Source organism: Mycteria americana, chromosome 2, assembly GCF_035582795.1.
Source record: "Mycteria americana isolate JAX WOST 10 ecotype Jacksonville Zoo and Gardens chromosome 2, USCA_MyAme_1.0, whole genome shotgun sequence".
NCBI classification, from domain to species: Eukaryota; Metazoa; Chordata; class Aves; order Ciconiiformes; family Ciconiidae; genus Mycteria; species Mycteria americana.
In genome coordinates this window covers 131,248,783-131,268,765 of record NC_134366.1, presented here as the reverse complement: position 1 = coordinate 131,268,765, position 19,983 = coordinate 131,248,783, and the positions used below count along the sequence as shown (strand labels likewise).

Below are 19,983 nucleotides of genomic sequence, written 5' to 3'. Positions count from 1 at the left end.
TCTGTTACATGGTTTCTAAAAAATAAAGAAGTATTAATTTGCCACTCTGGGAAATACTGTTGTTTACTCTCACTTTTCTAGGAGTCAGACTGCTGGGACACAAGCTTCTGGTTTGGTTAAATTTGGGTAAATTGCCACAGGTTAGACTTCTAGATTACAGAGTGTCAGTGCTGGTCATCAGTAGTGTAACAAATGATCTCAATTGTAATGATTTTTTTTTTTTCCCCTACTAAAATTTGGTAACTTGCGACTTCTGTTTTGTGTTCGAAAGTGTTTTGCTGAGGAAACAACCTTGTTAAAACTAAAATCTTAAATTGACAGCACTTAGGTTCTCAAAGGAGCATCAAGACTGACATGTAATAAAGCTTCATAGGAAGACACTAACTTGTAACTTTTGACTTCCACTGTGAACACAATAAATATATCTAGCTGAAAAAGCAAACACTTGCCACTAGTTAAGAGTATGTCTCAGGGCGGAAAGTCTGGTCATATCAAGCCTAGTGTATATATTTCCTTATTACACAGTTGAGCTGTGCCATGCTAAGTGAGTTTGTCCGAAGGAAAATAAAACTAACAAAAGCCTACCAGGGCTTTTGAAGAAATATTTTTGTTTGAAGGTGGGAGAAGGACAGTCTTTACTTTCCCCAGTAAACTGTCATACTCCCTTGAAGGAACTGCATAAAAAGACTTTATGACTGTTTTGATTTTGTAGATGGCTTATATTGTTTTAGTCTTCAAACTAATGTGTGGTTCTGCATATGCTCTTACTTCTGGAATTACTGCCAGGAGTTTGGAGGAAGGTTGACTTTGGGAAGAGAATAGTGTTTGTGAGTTGAAAGTAAAATGTGCGTGTATGTTCCCAGGACATACATTAGAACACAATGGGGACATTCGGTTACCTTTTCAGCTTCATATTTTTGGTGTAGTTTTTAGTATACCTTAGGGTAAAACAGCCTGTTCTTTTGGTTCTTAATATCATAATTGAGGAAGCAGTAATTCTGCTTTTTTATATGCTGTGGAATTCGCCTTTGAGTAACTTGTATACAAAGTGAACTTAAAATAATAAAAAATTGTTCAAGTTGTCAATATTGCATTGGTCAGGTTATGTGAATTTAAATTGTATAGACGAACTGGAGATAATCTGAAGAAAATGACTTGCAGATTTCAGCACTATCTGGATGCTGTCCCAGTTGTGTTACTGATTGATTTTGACTTAGGAAGTGAGAGCTCATTTCAAATAAAATAACTATTCTTTTCAATCTGGAAATCCTTATTCTCATGTGCACAGAAAGCGACCAAAGCTCGGAACACAAGAAGGCAGGTAGTACCTTTACTATGAAGTCATAGAAATTTGTAATAGCTTTTGATTTCCGTGGAGTTGCATGTATTAGTATGTTTGTATATTTATTGTTCATCTGCTGATAGCTTAGATACCAGTGATTTGAAGGACAGTGGAATTTTGTCATGCTGCTTGAGATAAAGCTTGGACTTTTTTTAAAAAAAAAAAAAAAAGAGGGTATTCATAACTCAGGTTTTGTCAATATTCTGAAATGTTTGGATTAAATGCTCTGCAGTTTTGTGGGGTTTTTTTTGGAAGATAAGTGTTATTGGGCTCTACATTTTTTTTTTTTTTGTGTATGCATATGTGCTGCTAAACATGTTCAGCAGCAAATGCATTCTAAAATATACTGATGTGTTGGGTTTTTAACACTGCTTTCTCACCGCATTTGTATAATTTGTTTCTCCATGCATGGTTTTCTCACATGTACTATAGCAGAGGACAGTTATGTGTTCAGTCCTCGTTTAACAGTATCCTCAACCTGCAAAAAGTAGTAAGATTTTCCTTCTTGGCAGGTAGGTAAATATTGAAACCCAACATACAAGTATGCTCAGGAGAATATTTTCCATGTAGTATGTTATTGATAAAGTATTGAGCTGAAGAATTTATTGTATGACTTTTGTTTTACTTTCTCATTTTGGTATTTGAGTAGTAGGCACTTTGAGGGGGACAGTCTCTTTTCTTAAATTGGTAAACTTAAAATAGTTACTCTTCTACTAGTAGTTAAAACTTTGGAATTTAATATAATAGGCATTGCTGTTTAGTGCACTTTTAGTAAGATATGGTACTTGCCGTATGTAGGTCTCTGTTTTAACTCTGCCAAGTTGGGTGGTAATGAAATTCTCACCTTCTTATGGCAGTAAAATGCTTCTGTGTCATCCAGTTCTTTAACAGAAAAGCTTCCATGTTGGTTTGCATATATCAAGTTCAGGGTATGTTTTAGAGTTTTGTGGACACTCTGCACTGCTTCTCATCATGTTGCATCTGGTTTATTAATCAAGGGAATACTTCAATTAATTATCTACCCTGCTGCTCTCCTCATGCATCTCTTCTTGCATCTGATGCACCTGCGCTTCTGCTGATGGGTCCTGCAATTCATTGTCTTGTTCTGAGCTTCTGCTTGGCTCATCAATAGTTTTCTCCTTAATGGACCTTGTTTGCCAGCTCCTGTCAGATTAGTACAAGCATTATTATTCATGTATGTCTGCACTGAATATTTTACATTAGCAGCGTTTAATTAATTTTATAAGGTTTTTTTGAACTGCAGCTTTCACCTGCCTGTTCTGAAGATATTTCTCAGTAAATCGTCTATACATTTTTTCATCTAATTAATTTTTTTTATTTAAGTATAAAGGAAGTTTTGTTATTTTTGATGAAGTTTTAAGGTGTACAAGTTTTTAGCTATCTAAATTTAACACTTTCTATGTTATGTCTCACTTTAATGTTTTATATAGTTACCACAGTAATAACCTGAAGTGATTTGAATTTTGTTGGAGATTTTTTTTTTTTTTCCAGGAAATGTACGAGGTTGCCAAGAAGCTTTGCTCCTTTTGTGAAGGTCTTGTACATGATGAACATCTTCAGCATCAAGGCTGGGCTGCCATAATGGCCAACTTGGAAGATTGTACATACTCTTACCAAAAGCTACTTTTCAAGTTTGAAAATGTATATTCAAGCTATTTGCAGTCCATAGATGATATCAAGTTGAAACTTACACAGTAGGTTTGCCATTAAACTTCAGCCTCAATCTCCAAAGTTACTATATTTTAAACTTATTTTTTGAGTGTTGTGTGTCTGCTACTAGTTCTAATTAATCAAGTGTGTATTTGTTTGTTCTCCTTGACACATAATCAAACATTCTTTGTTGTATGCTAGTCATTTCTTAAATGACACTTTTTTCCTTGTATTCATCAACACACAAAAACCTGTATTGAATTAGGTGGAAGATATGCTCGTTAATGAACAGCTGTTTAAGAGCTGGAGTCCTTCCAAATGTGCACTAGAAATAGCTAGATAATAAATTTAGACATTAATCAACATTTTTAAATACATATTTGCATTTTGAATTAATTGCTTTTTAATACACTTGAGCAGATATTAAGAATGATGATCTATGTTGAAAGTATGAAGTCATAACATAAACTTTGGGTGTATATGTATACATTTGGGGGGGTGTAGGTGCATGTGTGTGTATACTTGTATCCTGCAAACTCTGGATGTTACTTCAAGGAAAATCTTTAACATCTTTCTGGACATTATAGCATTATGGTATTTCTATGATTGCTTTGCCTAATGGAATGTAAGTGGATGTTGGATACTTAAAGAAATAAAGCATAAATATGTTTCACTTTTCAATTCACTTTTCAAAAAAAAAACCAAACCCCAAACCAAAAAATACCTTGAACTTCATAGCTTTTACCAAATATATAGAAACTATTCAAACTCTGCAAAAGTAGTCAGCCAGAGGACACTCAATCTTTGCTAATAAACATTGGTATCCCTGCAGATTGGAAACATAAAAGTCTGAGTTGTGTGTTTAAAAAAAAAAAAAGTGGGCATGTCTCAGTTTACCAAACTGTCCTTTTTTTCATTGCATTATAAACATAAGCTTAGTTGGAAGTTTAGAAGAGTTCATATCCAGCAGTGGAAGAGAGCAAAAATTGTAACTTCTTTAGCTGTCCTCTCACGATGTTGATGCTGAACTCAGTATTTTGAAAGGATAGGTACCAGATTCATTTTGCAATTGGCTCCAATTCTAAAATAAATAGTACTTTATATTACAGGCGGTTTGTATCTAAGTTTTTATCACATTGGCTTCTAGATACTGATGTTTGTTTTTCTTTTCACCCTTTTTAAAAAAGCTTGGGTTCTGCTGTTTCTGTCATGGCCAAGATACCACTGCTGGAGTGCCTAACAAGACATAGTTACAGAGAGTGTTTAGGAAGACTGGATTCTTCAGCTGAGCATGGAGGGGCAGAAAGTGAAGAAACTGAGGATGGGAAATCTGCTGAATTGGTGCTTTATTCTGATATATCTAAAGTGAACAATAAATCAATGTTAGCCTCATTTTGCAAGTCAGTTGAACGTTCAGCTTTGGAAGGCACAGATCCTGAAAATGTAAAAGATAAGGAATCTGGTCAAAATGCTACTGTCCAAGACAATGAAACATCAGTAGAATTGAAAGATGATGATCAGCCTTCCTTCAATGTGTCTCTGTTAGACTGGATAAATGTTCAAGATAGACCTAATGATGTTGAATCGCTGGTCAGAAAATGTTTTGATTCTATGAGTAGGGTAAGTTTACAATTTTTAAAAATCAAATTGTATCGCATTGAATGTTGCTGTTTATTTTCCGGATGCCAGTGCTTTTGAAGTGACTCAACTTCTTGTAACTTGCTGTTTCTCAGATAACTTTCTGAAGGGAGGGGGCGAAGTATTTTAAGGACCAAAGTTAATGTTCTTTGTGTTAAAAATACTGAAACCTTTATTAAAATATAGGACAAATTCATGTGGTTAATTATGATAAATTTACATACTATATATATGCATTCTTTATTAGCTGATACAGATGCACTCAGAAGAGCCCAACATGTCAGTTTGTATTTCTGCTGCTGGTAGAATAAAACATTGCTCACTTTCTTTACTTTCCAAATGATTATTTTAACTAGTGAGCATTGTAACTGTTTAAAAACTTTTTGCCTTGGAGTTTCCTCCTTTATTTGTTTTCACTGTAGCCTATATTTCTTACATTGTCTAGCCTTGTTTGCGTATGTATAATTTTATACCATTACAACTCCATATACCTTGAACAAAGAAAACAGTTTCTATTGTCTTTGACACTTTATTTCCTCCTTAAGGTAGGACTGGAAGACTGTCTCAGTTATGTCTAAACCCCGTCTGTTGTAGGGAACATTATGATGTGGTCAGTTCTGTACATTGATTTTTCAGTTCTGTCTTAAAAGTAGTTGGAGAATTGGGCTTAATATTAAGGGCTACTTAAGATTTTGAGCTGTCTAAATCTTAGTAGGACATAAAAGGCTAAGAGAAAGATTGGACTTTACAAGTTTTTTCTTTAGCAAAAACAATATTCAGTTTTGTGTGTGAAAGACTTCCTAATTGCTGAAGTCTGAGACAATTCTTTGTCCTATTTGTTCAGTAATGCTACAAGGTGCTTTCTACTAGTCTAGAACGAGTAACAAAAACCCAGTAGTTCGGTTGCAAGAGAATAAATTCACTTTGCACATAATATTAACAGGGCACAAATGCAATGTCTCTTAAAAATCAGTATTTTAAGAGACAGACATTAAACAGTTGCTTCCAAATAAATTAGTGATACTAAAGATACAAAAGTGAAAAAATAACCATTTCAGTTAAATACTTATTGTACCTTTTTTGATCAGCTTGTAGTCTTATGTGACATACATCACATGTTTTAGAGAGGCTATGTTGTAACTGTGTGCTTTTCTTATCTAAGACTAGTCAGAAATCCCTTGTTTCAGCTATTTTAATTGTTTTGTAACTTAAGCTGATTTTTGTAGGGGAAAAATGCGATTGCTCCTGCAAAAATGAAGTTTCTTTTTGTTTTCTTAGCATAAGCAGAATTGGCAGGTAGGGAAAATGCTTTAGTCAGACTATTCTGGCCACCACCAAAACAAGTGTGATTGATCAGTCTTCATCTATTTTGGTTCACACAAACCCAGAGCTTTGAAGTAATGTGATTGTTCCTAGTTTTCCTTAGGAAAACATTAATTTACTCTGTTTCGATAGCAGCACAGACAACGGATTGAATCTTTGCCTACCATTGATTTAGAATTATTTTGAAAACAGAATTGGCCTGTAGCTGAAAAGGAAAAGAAAATACTAAATAAATAATTTGCAACACAAATGTTCTTTTAATATTTACTTGAGATGACACTTTCACATAGCAAGCTAGAATAAAATGGCACTAATTTTTTTTTTCCATTTTTCCTGCATTCTCCCCATGCCCTTTCCTTCTTGGAAATATGAACCATACAAATGGTTTGTGATTGCAATTCTTCTTTGAAACTGTGAATTCAGGTAAGACTTTCATGAAAGTGTAAAGCGTCAGAGCATGAGCTTTATACCTTTGATATTGGTAGTCTTGGCAGAACTGGTGTGTTGCACAGAGTGCTGCTAGGTATCTGGTTCTTCTAGCCTGTAGGTGTTTCTACAAAATGATGCTTCTAATTGCAGAAACCTAGGCTGCAGTAAAAGCAGTGGGTAGGTAGGAGCTAACCAGATGTTTCTGTTAAGTGCTGTCATAGCCACTGAAGTAAAAGGCTAGAAAAGGAAGAGAATTTTAAAGATGAGGAGAGCAATATTATCTACCAGTAAAAGTAGAGCTGAGTGCTGCTGATGCAATTAGGTCAAAGATGGGATAAAAAGAATGGGTGGAGGAAGTAAATTACAGGGTGGAATGAAAGGAATAGGCCTTCTTTGTAAAAAGAGATAAAACACAATTAGTTTATGAAGGTAAAAAGAAAAAAACCCACCATATTATTCTTTAGTATTTTGTCTGTTAAGAAACTGTTCTGGATGCTGCAGTGGAGTAATTCAAGATGCCACAGGGGAGTAATCCTGAACAGGATGGTAATGAAGATTATCCTATAAAAACAATCTGGTTTAATCTCAGAGACTATTTTTATTACTGGTTCTTAAAGATGGACAACTCACTTTAGAAGGACCAAGATTCATAAGATCATTCATGACATACTAAAAATTAGCCTTTGCCGTTTTCAGAGAACTTTAACGTATTTTGTCACATTAATAATAGCATTAATTGTTTATTCTGAAAAGTTCTGGGCTAACTACCAGTTTTTAGTACTTCCCCTTGTGGTCTTGTTTGTTTGTTTGCTTTTGGGGTTTTTTTTGTTTGTTTGAAGAGAATGAAAGACCTATTCTTTGTAGTTGCTCCTTAATTGGTAATACTTTTGCTCTTCAGATTCCCCTCTCCATACCCCAGAGGGGTGTTTCCAGGATGAAAGTGCCATGTGTGAAAGCTTTCATACAGTTCAATAATAGATCGAGGGGAAAATAGTACTTTAATTTATGTTAATATTGAGTCATAGAAGTGGCTTCTTTTTTGAGGGTTGTGTGCTCTGTAAGTGCCATAAACACTGCATGTTAACAAAAAAAGCCAGTACTGTGACAGCTAGTATGACCTCATGGGATAGTGTCCTTTTTACTAGATTCTCATATAATAGATGGCATACCATAACCATTTTGGATACATTTGGGCAAATTTGTTCATGTTTTGCTAATACCTAACGACTCTTACTGTGTTCTGAACTAATATATTCCAGGTTTAGACTAAACTCTGTCCTACATAAGCTGTTGTAATTACCTATGTTGTTTTTAGAACTAAGGAAATAAAGACTAATTTATTTCACTACTCTTATAGTGAAACTTGAAGAGCCACCCTTAATATCTGTGGACATTGGTAGCCTCTTAAAGTTTCAAACATTTTTTTCTGGATAATGGCCTGTGAAGGAATATGATGAAATGATTTTTAAAAATGTGTTTTTATTAGTAAAAACATTAGCAAAAAGTATTACAAAAGTATTTTTTTTTCCATAGCTTGTTTTCCACTTACTTAGAACTGATCTGCTTGTCTAAGGAATCAATTAAAACATTCATTTAGTGGGAAGAGGCTAATGGGTGTTGCAGCTCCCATCACCCTCCCTACTGCACTTTCCACTGAGTCACATTCATCACTTGTTTTGATTGTAGCTGTATGGCTTCTGTTCCAGGGTAGATGGTGTCCATTAGCTTTAAACTGCCTCTTCCCCCCGTATCGTTGTCTCCTCAACTAAAGTCCCTTCCCCTTGTAAGGATCCTGATTTCTATGATGGTCTGGTTGGAATACTTCAAAGATTTTCATGCTGTGGTATAAAATCCACAGACTCATTAACTCAGAATTCTGAAACAGATGTAGGCACACATTATATTAAAAAAAAAAAAAAGTTATAAAAACCCATGTAGCTAGCTCATGTCACCTTTCAATATATCAACTGCTCTTTCTTTCTTTCTTTTTTTTTCCCCAGCTTGATCCAAGGATTATCCAACCCTTTCTGGCAGAATGTCGACAAACTATCGCCAAACTAGATAATCAGAACATGAAGGCTATTAAAGGCCTTGAGGATAGGCTCTATGCATTGGACCAGATGATAGCAAGCTGCAGCAGGCTGGTGAATGAACAAAAAGAACTTGCTCAGGTAATAGACACTTGTGTGTGTAACATTGGAAGATGGTAGATTTTTGATACATGTATGCTGTTAAAGTTTACAACAAAACAATTGCATGTCTTAATGCAAGATAGTTTTCAACTTATCACACTGGAGATGCTCAAAAAGGTGCTATATTCATAATAATTTGACATTTAAATATTGGTAGATTTTACATCTTGTGGTCATGTTTTCAGCTCATAACTCCAACTACCACATTAATTTAAATACTTTTTTTAAAACATCAAACTAGTTGAAAATGCAACAGTGGGTGGGGGACAGCACCGGAACTTAAATATAGGGCTTGTATTTATGTCGCTTCATCTATATTGGAGAAAAAGTCACTCTACAAAGTAGAAGTGTCTTACTTAAAATATCCTAGACTTAATGCACTAGGAACATGCAGAGCTGTAGTTCACTGCAACTTTGTCAACTGCATATTAAGCTGTATATTTTTATAGCTAAAGTATTTCTGTCAACTTTCTCTTGGTTATAATTTGGAAAAATATATTTAATTCCAATTCAGCCAGTCAGCTTTCTCATAAAGCACCAGTGTAAAATTGCTGGCTTCTGAGATACATCAGTATATGGTATTGTTTCTGGAATAGAATACATCTAGTTTATTTTTATTTTAGCAATTAGGTTTCTTCTGGATGAGTAAGAATCACTTAGAAAATGGCAAAATTTAAAAACTTTGAAAATACTTTTTAAGGTGTGTCTTGTGTTAAGGTGTATCTTGTTACATCTAGTGAATGGTTTACAAACAGGTGGTGCTGTATTAGTGTAACATTTTGCACATTAATGTAGAAAGCTGCTAATAAAAATAGGATCTGATGAAGGTGTCTAACAGTTATAAACACTGTAGATATTTATGTTGAAGCTTGTTTGAAAACTGATGTTTTTAATGAATATTCTGAGCTTAAGGAAAAAAAAACATCTGGCTTAAATATTATCTTAGTATCTGCCTGTACATATCTTTGTGAAGTCTGTCTAAATTCCACCTGGTTTTACAGCTACGTTTAAAAGCAGACAACTTTTTGCCAATGGTAGACCATCAAAGGCAGCCTGTCATTTGCAGTTGCTCTTATACTGGAGACTGGGATGCTGTGAATTGATTAATCTTTGCTAGTTCATCCAGTCTCTCATTAAATGGAAGGCAGAAATGGAAAAAAACTCAATAATGGAAAGGGAAAATGAGGCATGAAATTGGCATCATGCCCAGGTGGCATGTCCTGAACACTTCCTGTCACACCAACTAATTCATTGGTTTGTTCTTAATATGTTGTCGTCTTCTGACCTTCAACTAGTTCCAGAGTCAAATACATGCAGCCAGACGGTTGGTGAGCTGTTCCACTGTCCTTTTGTCCTTTCTCTTGGAAACGTTATTTAGCTCTATGTGCCACTCCATGCAGTTACCTTGTCTTGTTCTGAGGGGGCATGTTTTATTTTTTGAGCTGAAAAGGGGTGTTATGACCTTGCTGCAGTATATGTGTAAGGAGTTAGAAGTTGGTGACCTTAAGGTTTGAGTTGTGGAGTGATTTTCTGTTATCCGTATAGTCTAGAAATAGAAAAACAGCTAGAAAATCAGAACTTCAGTTGGAGATATGGAATAAGAGATAAGTAGATTAAATTTAATTTTGAAGGGAAATACAGAGTCCTTGGTAACTTGCCACTCATCAGTACAGGATCAAGGAAGAGGTAATGTGGTTAATGGCTGATCACCAAGCTCGTAGTGAGGAGATGGACTAGTGTGCCTGCACTAGACAGTGTCATTTGAAGTGATAAGAAATTTGATTAAAGACTATTTTAAATGTAAAATATATAGCTCCTGGTTTTTTTAAAACATTACAGTGCCATATTAAAGCTTCTTTATTAAATACAGTTTCTGTGAAGAGCTTCAGTTGACTTTATACTTAAGATTGTCCTTTAATGCTTTGTTAGCAACTGAAAGTATATTAAAATCTGTATGTGGTTGTTACCTGATGTTCCAATTTCCACCATTACCTCAGAGCTGAGACCGTGAAGAAAGGCATGAGTTTCTTATTTCTGCTTGCACATTGGTATGTCATTAGTAGGATTAAGTGCCCAATGTTGCCTCCCTGTCTTGGGGTGGTTAGAGCCCCCTTTTGAGGAGGAGAGAACTAGGCTGACAGTTGCATAGGTCCCAGGCTTCCTGCTCCATCCTATGGCTGGTACGTAAAGGTGGGTGCTACCAGTACTTCTGACAGCATCGTTTAAAAGTGGAGCCTGTCTTCAAATAATTTCAATGAGTAAGTCTAGAAGTAAATTTGTGCTAAATCTCAGTCTTGCAGTGTTTGTATTGTGGGCCAATGCTAAATCCGAGGGAATTCAGCATGATAGAAAAGCTACTCTTCCATCCCTATACTTGGTTGCCCAAAGCTGTGAATGGTAGTTTTAGCTATGTTTTCCCTCTTCAATTGAATGAAGAGCCTCCCTCAAGTTTACCAATCCCACTTCTGAGTGAGATGCCTAAAAGTCAGTTGGAAAGATACTTTGTCACCTTGTTTAAATGCCACTGTAAATTTAGAATCTGTACCTTTTGAAGACTTGTCAGAGACTTGTAACTTTCAAATCTTCATCTTTGCCTTTTCTTTTTAAATTGTCTATTCCTTTACTTGTGATATAGAGGTTTTTAAGAACAGTCAGATAGAATGTGATGGTGTGTTTGGGTTTTTTTTTTTTTTTTTGAAGCTTCAGTTAATTAAATGTTTTAAGATATTAGAACTGGTATGTTACTCATTCAAATGATAGTCTGCATAGAGATCTAAGAAGAATGGTGAAGTGTAAGGGTTTAATTATATTTAAAATTATAGACGAGGACTTGTGTATTTTTAAAGGTGGTGCTTACAGTTTGTGTAATAACTGTTAATATTTGGTGTTATCTGAAAAAAAAACTTCATGCAATTTTCCTTTACATCACACCTTCCAGCAATGAACTGTTTCTGTTCATAAAGAAATGAAGTGGAGGTACTTTATAGAACAAGGATAAGGAACATCTCAATGGAAGTCCCATTGGCAGTATTTGTATTGGAAGATATAGGCTTATTTTCCCCAGGCCAGAAAAAGCTGATGTCCTATCCAGAATTTGAGTTGACTTTCTACTCCAACCTCAGTTTCATTATTAAAATTCAAACCAAACTTATCCCATGGAACAAAGTTGTCTGCTGCTAGAAGGCCTCATTGCTTAGTTAATTTGCTTGTTCCTGGACCTGCCTTAAGAGTTCTTTAGCTTCCAGTCAGCCTTTTCAATTAACTGACCATTAAACAGCCTTTTACATGAAAGATTACATCCTAAGTTATGTAGTTAAATAGTTGATCTCCAGTCCCTAATGTTTAATATGGAAAACTGCTTTAAGTTGAAAAACTATTTTTCTCTGTGGAAGCTCAGATTTGTAACATAAGCATATAGAATTGCGGTCAGTAGGTGGCATGTAATAAGAGTATGCATCTAGAAAATTTGGAGCCTCTCTAATCTTTCAATGTGATTCTGCCCAATAGCTTATCCTTTCCAACATTTTCTTGTGTTTGATTTTTTTTTTAATTTCCCTATTAGTAGTGTAACTTTTCAAAACATTTTGTTACATCCAAATGCATTTCCATCAATTAGGTTCATAGAAATGTTACTCTTCTATTAACTCTGTTAAACATAGTGGGGGAAAAAAAAAAAAACCTGGTTGGCGGATGACTTCCTTTATTCTGGGCTTGTTCTCTTTCACTTGAAGTTGTTGGGAAAGGACTTTATCACTATCATTTTCTGTACTTTTACTTTTCTCCTGCTTCTTGTTACATCAAAGAAAACATTAGATTTATAGGTTTATAATGATTCAGGGTCTTCTCAGCTGCTTATTACGTCACTGACTGCTTTCCCTGTTGATTGTTTGAACTTCAGTCTAAAATGTTTTAAAATATTCTTTATTGTTGCTTCTTTGATTTGGAAATAGTCATTGGGAAAAATCCATAAAGACGTTGTTATACCTGCTTTTCAGGACCTTTCTTAATTTGACTATGATGCTCACGTCATGGATCCTGTCATCTGATCAGGGCTAGAAGGGCAAGAACCTGCAAGAACAATTGATTATTTAGATCTTGGATTTCTCCACAATTTATTGGGGTTCTCCCCTCCCCCCCTTTTTTCTTAGTTTACTGCAGTTTTTCTTAACTGTCCTTTTTCTAGTATGCTGAGATTTTTCTTTCTAATTTGTATACTAGGGTAATTTTAGTTTAAATTTTACTTTCAAGATGGGCCCACAGATGCAGAAATGGCAAAAGATACTCAAATTTATGAATAGCCTTTTGGAACTGAGAGTAAAGCTGGAAGGGATTTTCTAGCTTACTGTATCCAGTTTTGTCTAACTTCAGGCTCCATGCCATGTGATTCGTTTAAAAAGCTTACTGAGCTGCTATTTAAAAGCAATTATTTTCTTGACTTCTGTATTCCTGTTGCAAAGTTGTATAGAATCTGATTGTCCTAAAGTTTATAAACATCCGTTAAACTCAGATCTGAAAGTATTCTTGTCTAATTCAAACCCATATGCTCTCATGCCTATACAGCCTTTCATTGTGGTGCTCCGCAATTCCCTAACAATTATCACAGCATGTTTCTTCAATGTGTTTGTCTTCCTTGACTAAACAACCCAAGTTCTTTTGATGGGGCTGTCCTCTTCATCTCATTAGCAGTTCTTCCCACCTTTTCTGGTTTCCATTCACTTGGCTCGGGTAATACATACAGTTAAAATGTTTAAAACCTGCTTTGGTTTCCCAGAGGGTCCTTGCTTATTCAGTACATAAGTTGTGCAGAGTTCAGTAAATGGTTGATTCTTCAGTATTCTCTTCCATGTTCGATGTCCTCCTCCTTCGTTTTCTTTTCATTACACTTAACATACTTATTTAATACTTTGATTTCTGTGCTGTTCTCACTAGGATATAAATATTTATTGCAGGCTTTGCAAATGTGTTCTATAGCATCTTATGGCAAGATTGCTTTACATTCAATATCAAATCAGTAATGACAGTGGTTTCATTTTTCAGCAGTTTTGTATAACTCTCTATGATTTACTGTTCAACTTCAGAAAGAAACAGTTAAAACTATTGTCTAGTTTTGAATTCTTTATTAAGAAAACAAAGGCTTAATAAACAAGTTTGTAGAACTACAAATGTAGTGAACACTGTGATGTTCAAGTGACGTGTCAGAGATTATATGAATGTGGACAAAATCAAAGCTAAAATTGGTGGTGTGGGTGGTATTTTCTTGCCTAAAAAAACACACTGTTTCCAGCAGTATTTTACCTCACCTGTTGAATGTGATGAAGATGACAATGGCCTGGCACAGTAGTTGTTACACCAGCAGCTCCCGTCTTCTTTGTCTCTTCTGTGTATGCATACATATGTTACCTCCTGTAATCGGCCATCTAAGACATGTCTGTCTAAGGCAGTCCATCTTCCCTTTTTTGCTCCCCACCCTTTTAGGGGTTGCCTGTTACCATCCGCAACAGATAATTCTTTGCCATGCCCAACTGTTATGTGCAAATAAGATGTCTAGCTGTGATCTTGGCTCTCAAGAAGAATTAGTTTCATGTATGAATTTCTTTATGCAAAAAATACGTTCTTTAGCCCACAGTAGTACTGAATATGCTCTAAGTTGATGTTAAGTGTTGCATATGCCAGAAGTTAACAAGCTAGTTGTTTGCAGAAATTAGAATGATGGTTGATGCCCTCCATCCTAGTAGCTACTTTTCTGCTGCATTAACTTCTGTGATCTTTCACTGGTGTTGGTTAGTTGTGTAAAGTTCTTATAGGGTTGTGTTGGTAACTGTTTGGGGGGGAAATATCAGACAAGATTTATTTAGACTGGATTATAGAATGAGAAGAAAGCAACTTTGACACTTGGCTTCTCTATGTAGCATTCTGTTACACTCCTCAATGTTACAGTAAGTTTATTAAAATGCTTGCATTCTTACAGAGAAGATGGATCACTTCCATGCTTTTTGATTGTCACAAAGCTTGTCTAATAAACATGTCTCTTTCCTCTAGGGATTTTTGGCTAATCAGAAGAGAGCTGAGAACTTGAAAGATCCTTCTGTGCTGCCTGATTTGTGTTTGAGTCATGCAAATCAGCTGATGATTATGTTAACTAATCACAGAAAACTGTTAGATATTAAACAGAAATGTACCACTGCCAAACAGGAGCTTGCAAATAATCTGCAAGTCAGACTGAAGTAAGTTACAACTTTTCAACTTTATATTGCTTCCACTTGCATCAAGATTGTTTAAAGAATGTGTGTCTTAAGAAAATCCTTGGTAATGCATAGAGTTTTTGTTAATGGGAGAGAAAATAAAAGTTGGATCACTTCAGTTTGTATATGAAGTTATTTGTGAAACAAAATATTATTTTAAGAGATACTTTTCTTAGAGTTTAAATGGTCTTCATATCAATAAAACAATATCCAAGAACCTACTATTCCCTCTCCTCTCATCAAGCTCAGAAGCCGTCGGTATCTTATTTAAAACTTGACTGGCAATTACATTGGTGTTTTCAAAGGATTATAATAAGCATAAGTTAAACACTCTTCAGTAGCTTGTGATCACATCAAAGCAGAAAAACATGCCAGTAGTTTGATTTACTTGTAGTTCATGAAAAATAATTATATCCAGTCAAAGCCATTAAAATGGTAGTTTTTCATGTAAGCGTCATTACTGTATAACATAGAAGGCAGTAAGTAGTCTATATTGCTCAATGCGAAATACAGTTTTTCACACTGCTACACTTTATTAAGCTTTAGATAATTTGTCATGTCAGATACATAGGAAAAGTATACAGAGTTTAATAATTTTTGGAAGAAAAAACTTTGTTTATGCTAGCAGCTACTAATTAGGCAGTGTTGTGAACCTGTTAAACTTGCACGCTGGATATCCATCAAGTAGATTTTTTTTTTTCTTGAAGAGATTGCAGTTTGTATGGATGAGGCAGGTGCAAGGTACAGAAAGTAAAGCAGAAACAGCAGTGCGCTAGTGACAAAAATCCTGTTGTGTTTGTAAAATAAATTACTGCTAGGTAAATTGAAATATGAATTTGTCTGTCTTTGTTACCTATGCATCTGCTCTTAGCCCAATGAAAAGATGACTGTTTTTGCACCATTTTTCCACTGTAGCAGGTATTTAGGGATAGTACATAGAGCCTAGGTTGCCATAAATATCACTTTCATTTTCTATGTGTTAAAGTATTTGTATAGTATGCACTTAATTCATGAGTTATTAGAGGAAAAGACTTGCATCCCTTTTGTAAGGAATTAAGCTAGTGAGGTGTGGAGAGTGAACGCAAAGAGGATAGATCTGAAGAGAAGAACGAAGTGTAGCTTAAAAAACAAAAAAACAAAATACCCAACAACAACTCACACCCACTTTCACTACCGCCCCCCAAACAAACAAACAAACAAATAAACCACCAAACACCCCAAACAAACAAAAAACCCCACTGTATTTTGGGTCAAACCAAAGGTTCTTCTAGCTTGTCTTCAGTAGCAGTTAGTAGCAAGTGACCATAATGGGAATCTAATAATGAGGAAAGAACATAAACTTAACTATATGTAAATATTCTTAAAGGAGAATATTCTTATCTGATCTAGAAGCAGCCCTTCTCTGTTTAATTGCGTATGGAGGATTTTTTCCATTAAGTAGTCCAACTTCTTTTCGAATCCACAAAGTCATGTTTTTTGCAAGTTTTGCAACTTAACTATATGTTGTGTGGAAAATGTACTTCCCTTTGTGTTTTGAACTGACCACTTGTTGGCTTTGTATAATGCCCTCTTTTTATTTCTTACTACTCATTACTATGAGAAAGTCAACAGTGCATGTCTTGTAGTTTCTCTGTTAGTTTATGTTCCTAGTTGCTTAATGTTGACTTGTTTGTATTTGTTGTTTCACTTTTACTTCACTTCTGTCAAGAAAAACAATTTTTATTTTTTTTGCTACTTGCGGGACATACCTCCACCTTATGCCTTCTCTGGTGGCAAAGGTGTTGTAATGTTTCCCCTCAAACACACCAGTTGATCACCTTTTCAGTAGTTATCCTGTGATTTAGTTATGTGGTTGGCTGTGCTTGAAATTAATGTATTGGTTGTATCAATAAGATAATTGAAGGTATGGTTACAAGGTGTGGGAATTTGTATGTTACAGGGGCTGTAATTTGTAGTGTGTGAGTAGATGGCATGAACTTCCTAAACAGTATCCTTACCCTTAATATTTCTTGTGAATGCTTTGCAATAAGTATTTTTAAGATTTAAAAACAAAAAGTAGTCTCTTCTTTGCTCTGGACGTACCACCTGTTTTTAATTCTTCTGGAGAAAGTTACATTATCATTCCTCCTAAGGTTATGTATGCGAAGACCATTACTTGTCAAAAACAATACCTGAACTCAAATGGTGGTAAGTGTTCATTTTTTGAGCACTGATATGGATATCTTTCTGTGAGAAATTAACAGGGAACTGCAAGGCAGCTACTGAATTCGGAATTGCTTGGTACTTCCAGATAGCCTGTTGTTGTCCCATGTAAAATGATGTCGTTCAGTTCATCCAGACATGTTGCTAATCTTAGTGAAATTTAAATGCAGGAAAGATGACTAAGTTGTGATCTTCTAAAGTGTAACCTACTTTTGTAGGTGGTGTTGTTTTGTAATGCTTCATGCTGACCAAGATGGAGAGAAACTACAAGCATTGCTTCGTCTTGTAACGGAGCTCCTAGAAAGGGTCAAGGTTGTAGAGGCTCTCAGTACTGTTCCTCAAATGTACTGTCTAGCTGTTGTTGAAGTTGTGAGGAGAAAAATGTTCATAAAACACTACAGGGAGGTAAGTAAGTAAAACTTCGAGACCAAACCTTTGTGTCAATGTATAAATGAACAACTAACTATGTATTTTCCCTTCTGCAGTGGGCGGGTGCTTTAATAAAAGATGGGAAACACCTATATGAAGCTGAAAAGGCAAAAAGGGAATCTTTTGGTAAACTGTTCAGTAAGTACTTTCTCTTCTGTGAAATCAGAATTGTGGTTAAGTATGGCTTTTGTCTTTGTAGTTAAAATACTTTTGTTATGTTGTAGTTTAAATACCTGTATATTTTTTTTACTTAAATTGGAAATGCATACAGTGTGCCAGATGGTCCTATTATGAACAAAATATTTTTCTATTAATTTTTCTATTAACCAAGTTAATGAACTGTTTCATATAGATTATCCAAAATACTGTGGAAGTTCTAATTAGTTTAATGCTTGTAAAATATAAGATTCCTGATTATTACATTTGAATGCAATTTCTGTTTGAATATGCTCTGTGAGCTTTACTGTTCTTTTAAATAACACTTTTGAAACCATTACTGAATATTTGAGTATTGTTACGACTTCTTCTGTACTACTTCAGAAAAAAACAAGAACGAAGACCCACATCTAAAGAGCTTGGCCAGAGGTTAAAAAAAATAAATTAAAAAAGAAGTTGCTGGTAAAAGAAATCTGATTATTTTTTCTTTTTTTCTGCAAAGTATGCAATTTATGTTCTGAATGAACTACTAAAATAAGAAAATTGAGCAAAAGGTTATCAAAATTTTGGAACAGATTAGCAAGATTACAATGAAAATTTGGAAAAGGAGTTGAGCTTTTTATAGGCGTGAACATTAAGCAAAAAGAAGCTGCAATGAAGTGAGAAGTTATACTTTTATGGTGGGTTTTGCATCAAATTGTGTGGTGACTTGTAATTTTTATGTTGGCATAGTTAGTAATACTTTCAAATTTAGTTCAGCTGTTAAACTGCAGTAGCTTAATTGTTTTCTTTTGAGGCATTGTTTGTACGTTGCATTTCTTTCTTTTAAATAACCATTTTTTTTCTTTGCCCAGGGAAGTCTTTTCTAAGGAATCGTTTGTTTAGAGGACTTGACTCCTGGCCTCCATCCTTTTGTGTATGTACTTAATATAGTCTTGGTTTTAATTTCATTTTTATAAACAGTACTTCCATAAATTAAAAACCTAAGCCTAATTCATTCAAGTTACATGCCTGTCACATTGCTCTAACAGACGAAAAAGCTGGGATCTAGTGTTTTTTGTTATTTCAAGTGACCTATGTTAACATTGGTTCATAACTTGCAGTGTGGTGGGAGAGGAAATGTCAACTCGATATTCCTTTTTAAAAAGGAGTCTGTGGTATTGAACAAAAAATTACCATTAATGATCAGAAAAAATAAGCCAGTAGGGATGATTTGATCATCTAATCCACTCTTCTGAATAATAGAGCCATAAAATTAATCAGATAGTAAGAGGAAATAAAAGGTTTTTATTTTTTTCTATAATCACTGAATGAGTGGAAAAGCATTGTCATCTCTTTGTTGGCTGATAACATGAAGTGGTGAAAAAGTCAAGCTGTAATCAAGCATTGCCTGTTAACTTTGATTTCATACAGCTTGGTTAATTCAAGTAAGATAACTGTCCCTGATTCTAATGTTGCCATCTCACTTTGCCTCACTTAACCTTTTCAGCTTCTCCTTTGCAGCTTTTTTTGAAAGGATTCTTGGAAAAATAAGAATGCTACTCGTTTCAGTGTGTTAAAAACTGAACTGAATTAATATGTGACTGTATGTTTAGTAGCACAATAAGTAAAGCTTCAGTGCCATCTCTTATCCCTTAACTTTTTAAACGTGTCCTTAATATTTATGAAGCTTGGTAACAGGGAGGAAGTACTGCTGCCCAAGGCACTATGGATAGAATTAATGGCTGTAAATGCCTTTTTTTTTTTTTTCTTTTTAGCGGGGTGGGAGTGGGGCCAGACATGGTTCCTTTAAAAAAAGTATGAAATCTTTTGAGAGAGAGATCAGTTTAACTGCAACTTTTCTGTGTTATTAGTTAAGCTCTTTTTTTAATCCTTCCTTAGTCATCTTGATATTATTTACCTTAACAGTGTGTAAATTAACTTCTTCTCGATACAGACACGAAAACCTCGCAGATTTGACAGTGAGCTTCCAGATATCTCATTAAGTGACTTGCAGTTTTTGCAGTCATTTTGTCCTTCAGAAGTACAGCCATTACTCAGGTAAATCACTGTTTTAAACTGTTTGTGCTATGGAAATAGCTTCCCTTTCTGTCCTGCTCTTACTCACAATTCATTTTTCTTAAGGAACAGACAAGGATATTTCTTTAACTAATATCATTCTTAGCCAATGCTCTTCAATGACTTAATGCAAATACATATTATATGCTTCATGTACTCAAGCTCAGATGATTTGAACACATGTATTCTGTACTGAGGTGTAAAGGATGTTGGATGTTCCTCTGAGCTGTGTCATAGCTAAAATCCAAAAAACTCTTGTTGTCAGTTTTAAACTGAAATAAACTCATAACTTCATGTATGT

The 19,983-nt window shown here is 34.9% G+C and overlaps 1 protein-coding gene across 5 annotated transcripts in view; it reads left to right on the top strand.

Moving 5' to 3' along the window:
- The window catches only part of RB1CC1 (RB1 inducible coiled-coil 1), an 80,261-nt gene that overhangs the window by 26,422 nt on the left and 33,856 nt on the right, over nucleotides 1-19,983 (top strand). For all 5 annotated transcript variants that reach the window (XM_075494662.1, XM_075494659.1, XM_075494661.1 and 2 more), the window contains 8 exons: nucleotides 2,855-3,057; nucleotides 4,201-4,633; nucleotides 8,404-8,574; nucleotides 14,635-14,819; nucleotides 17,258-17,444; nucleotides 17,525-17,606; nucleotides 18,479-18,540; nucleotides 19,561-19,664. In XM_075494662.1, coding sequence (XP_075350777.1) covers nucleotides 2,855-3,057; nucleotides 4,201-4,633; nucleotides 8,404-8,574; nucleotides 14,635-14,819; nucleotides 17,258-17,444; nucleotides 17,525-17,606; nucleotides 18,479-18,540; nucleotides 19,561-19,664 — 1,427 coding nt within the window. The remainder of the gene's footprint in view (nucleotides 1-2,854; nucleotides 3,058-4,200; nucleotides 4,634-8,403; nucleotides 8,575-14,634; nucleotides 14,820-17,257; nucleotides 17,445-17,524; nucleotides 17,607-18,478; nucleotides 18,541-19,560; nucleotides 19,665-19,983) is intronic.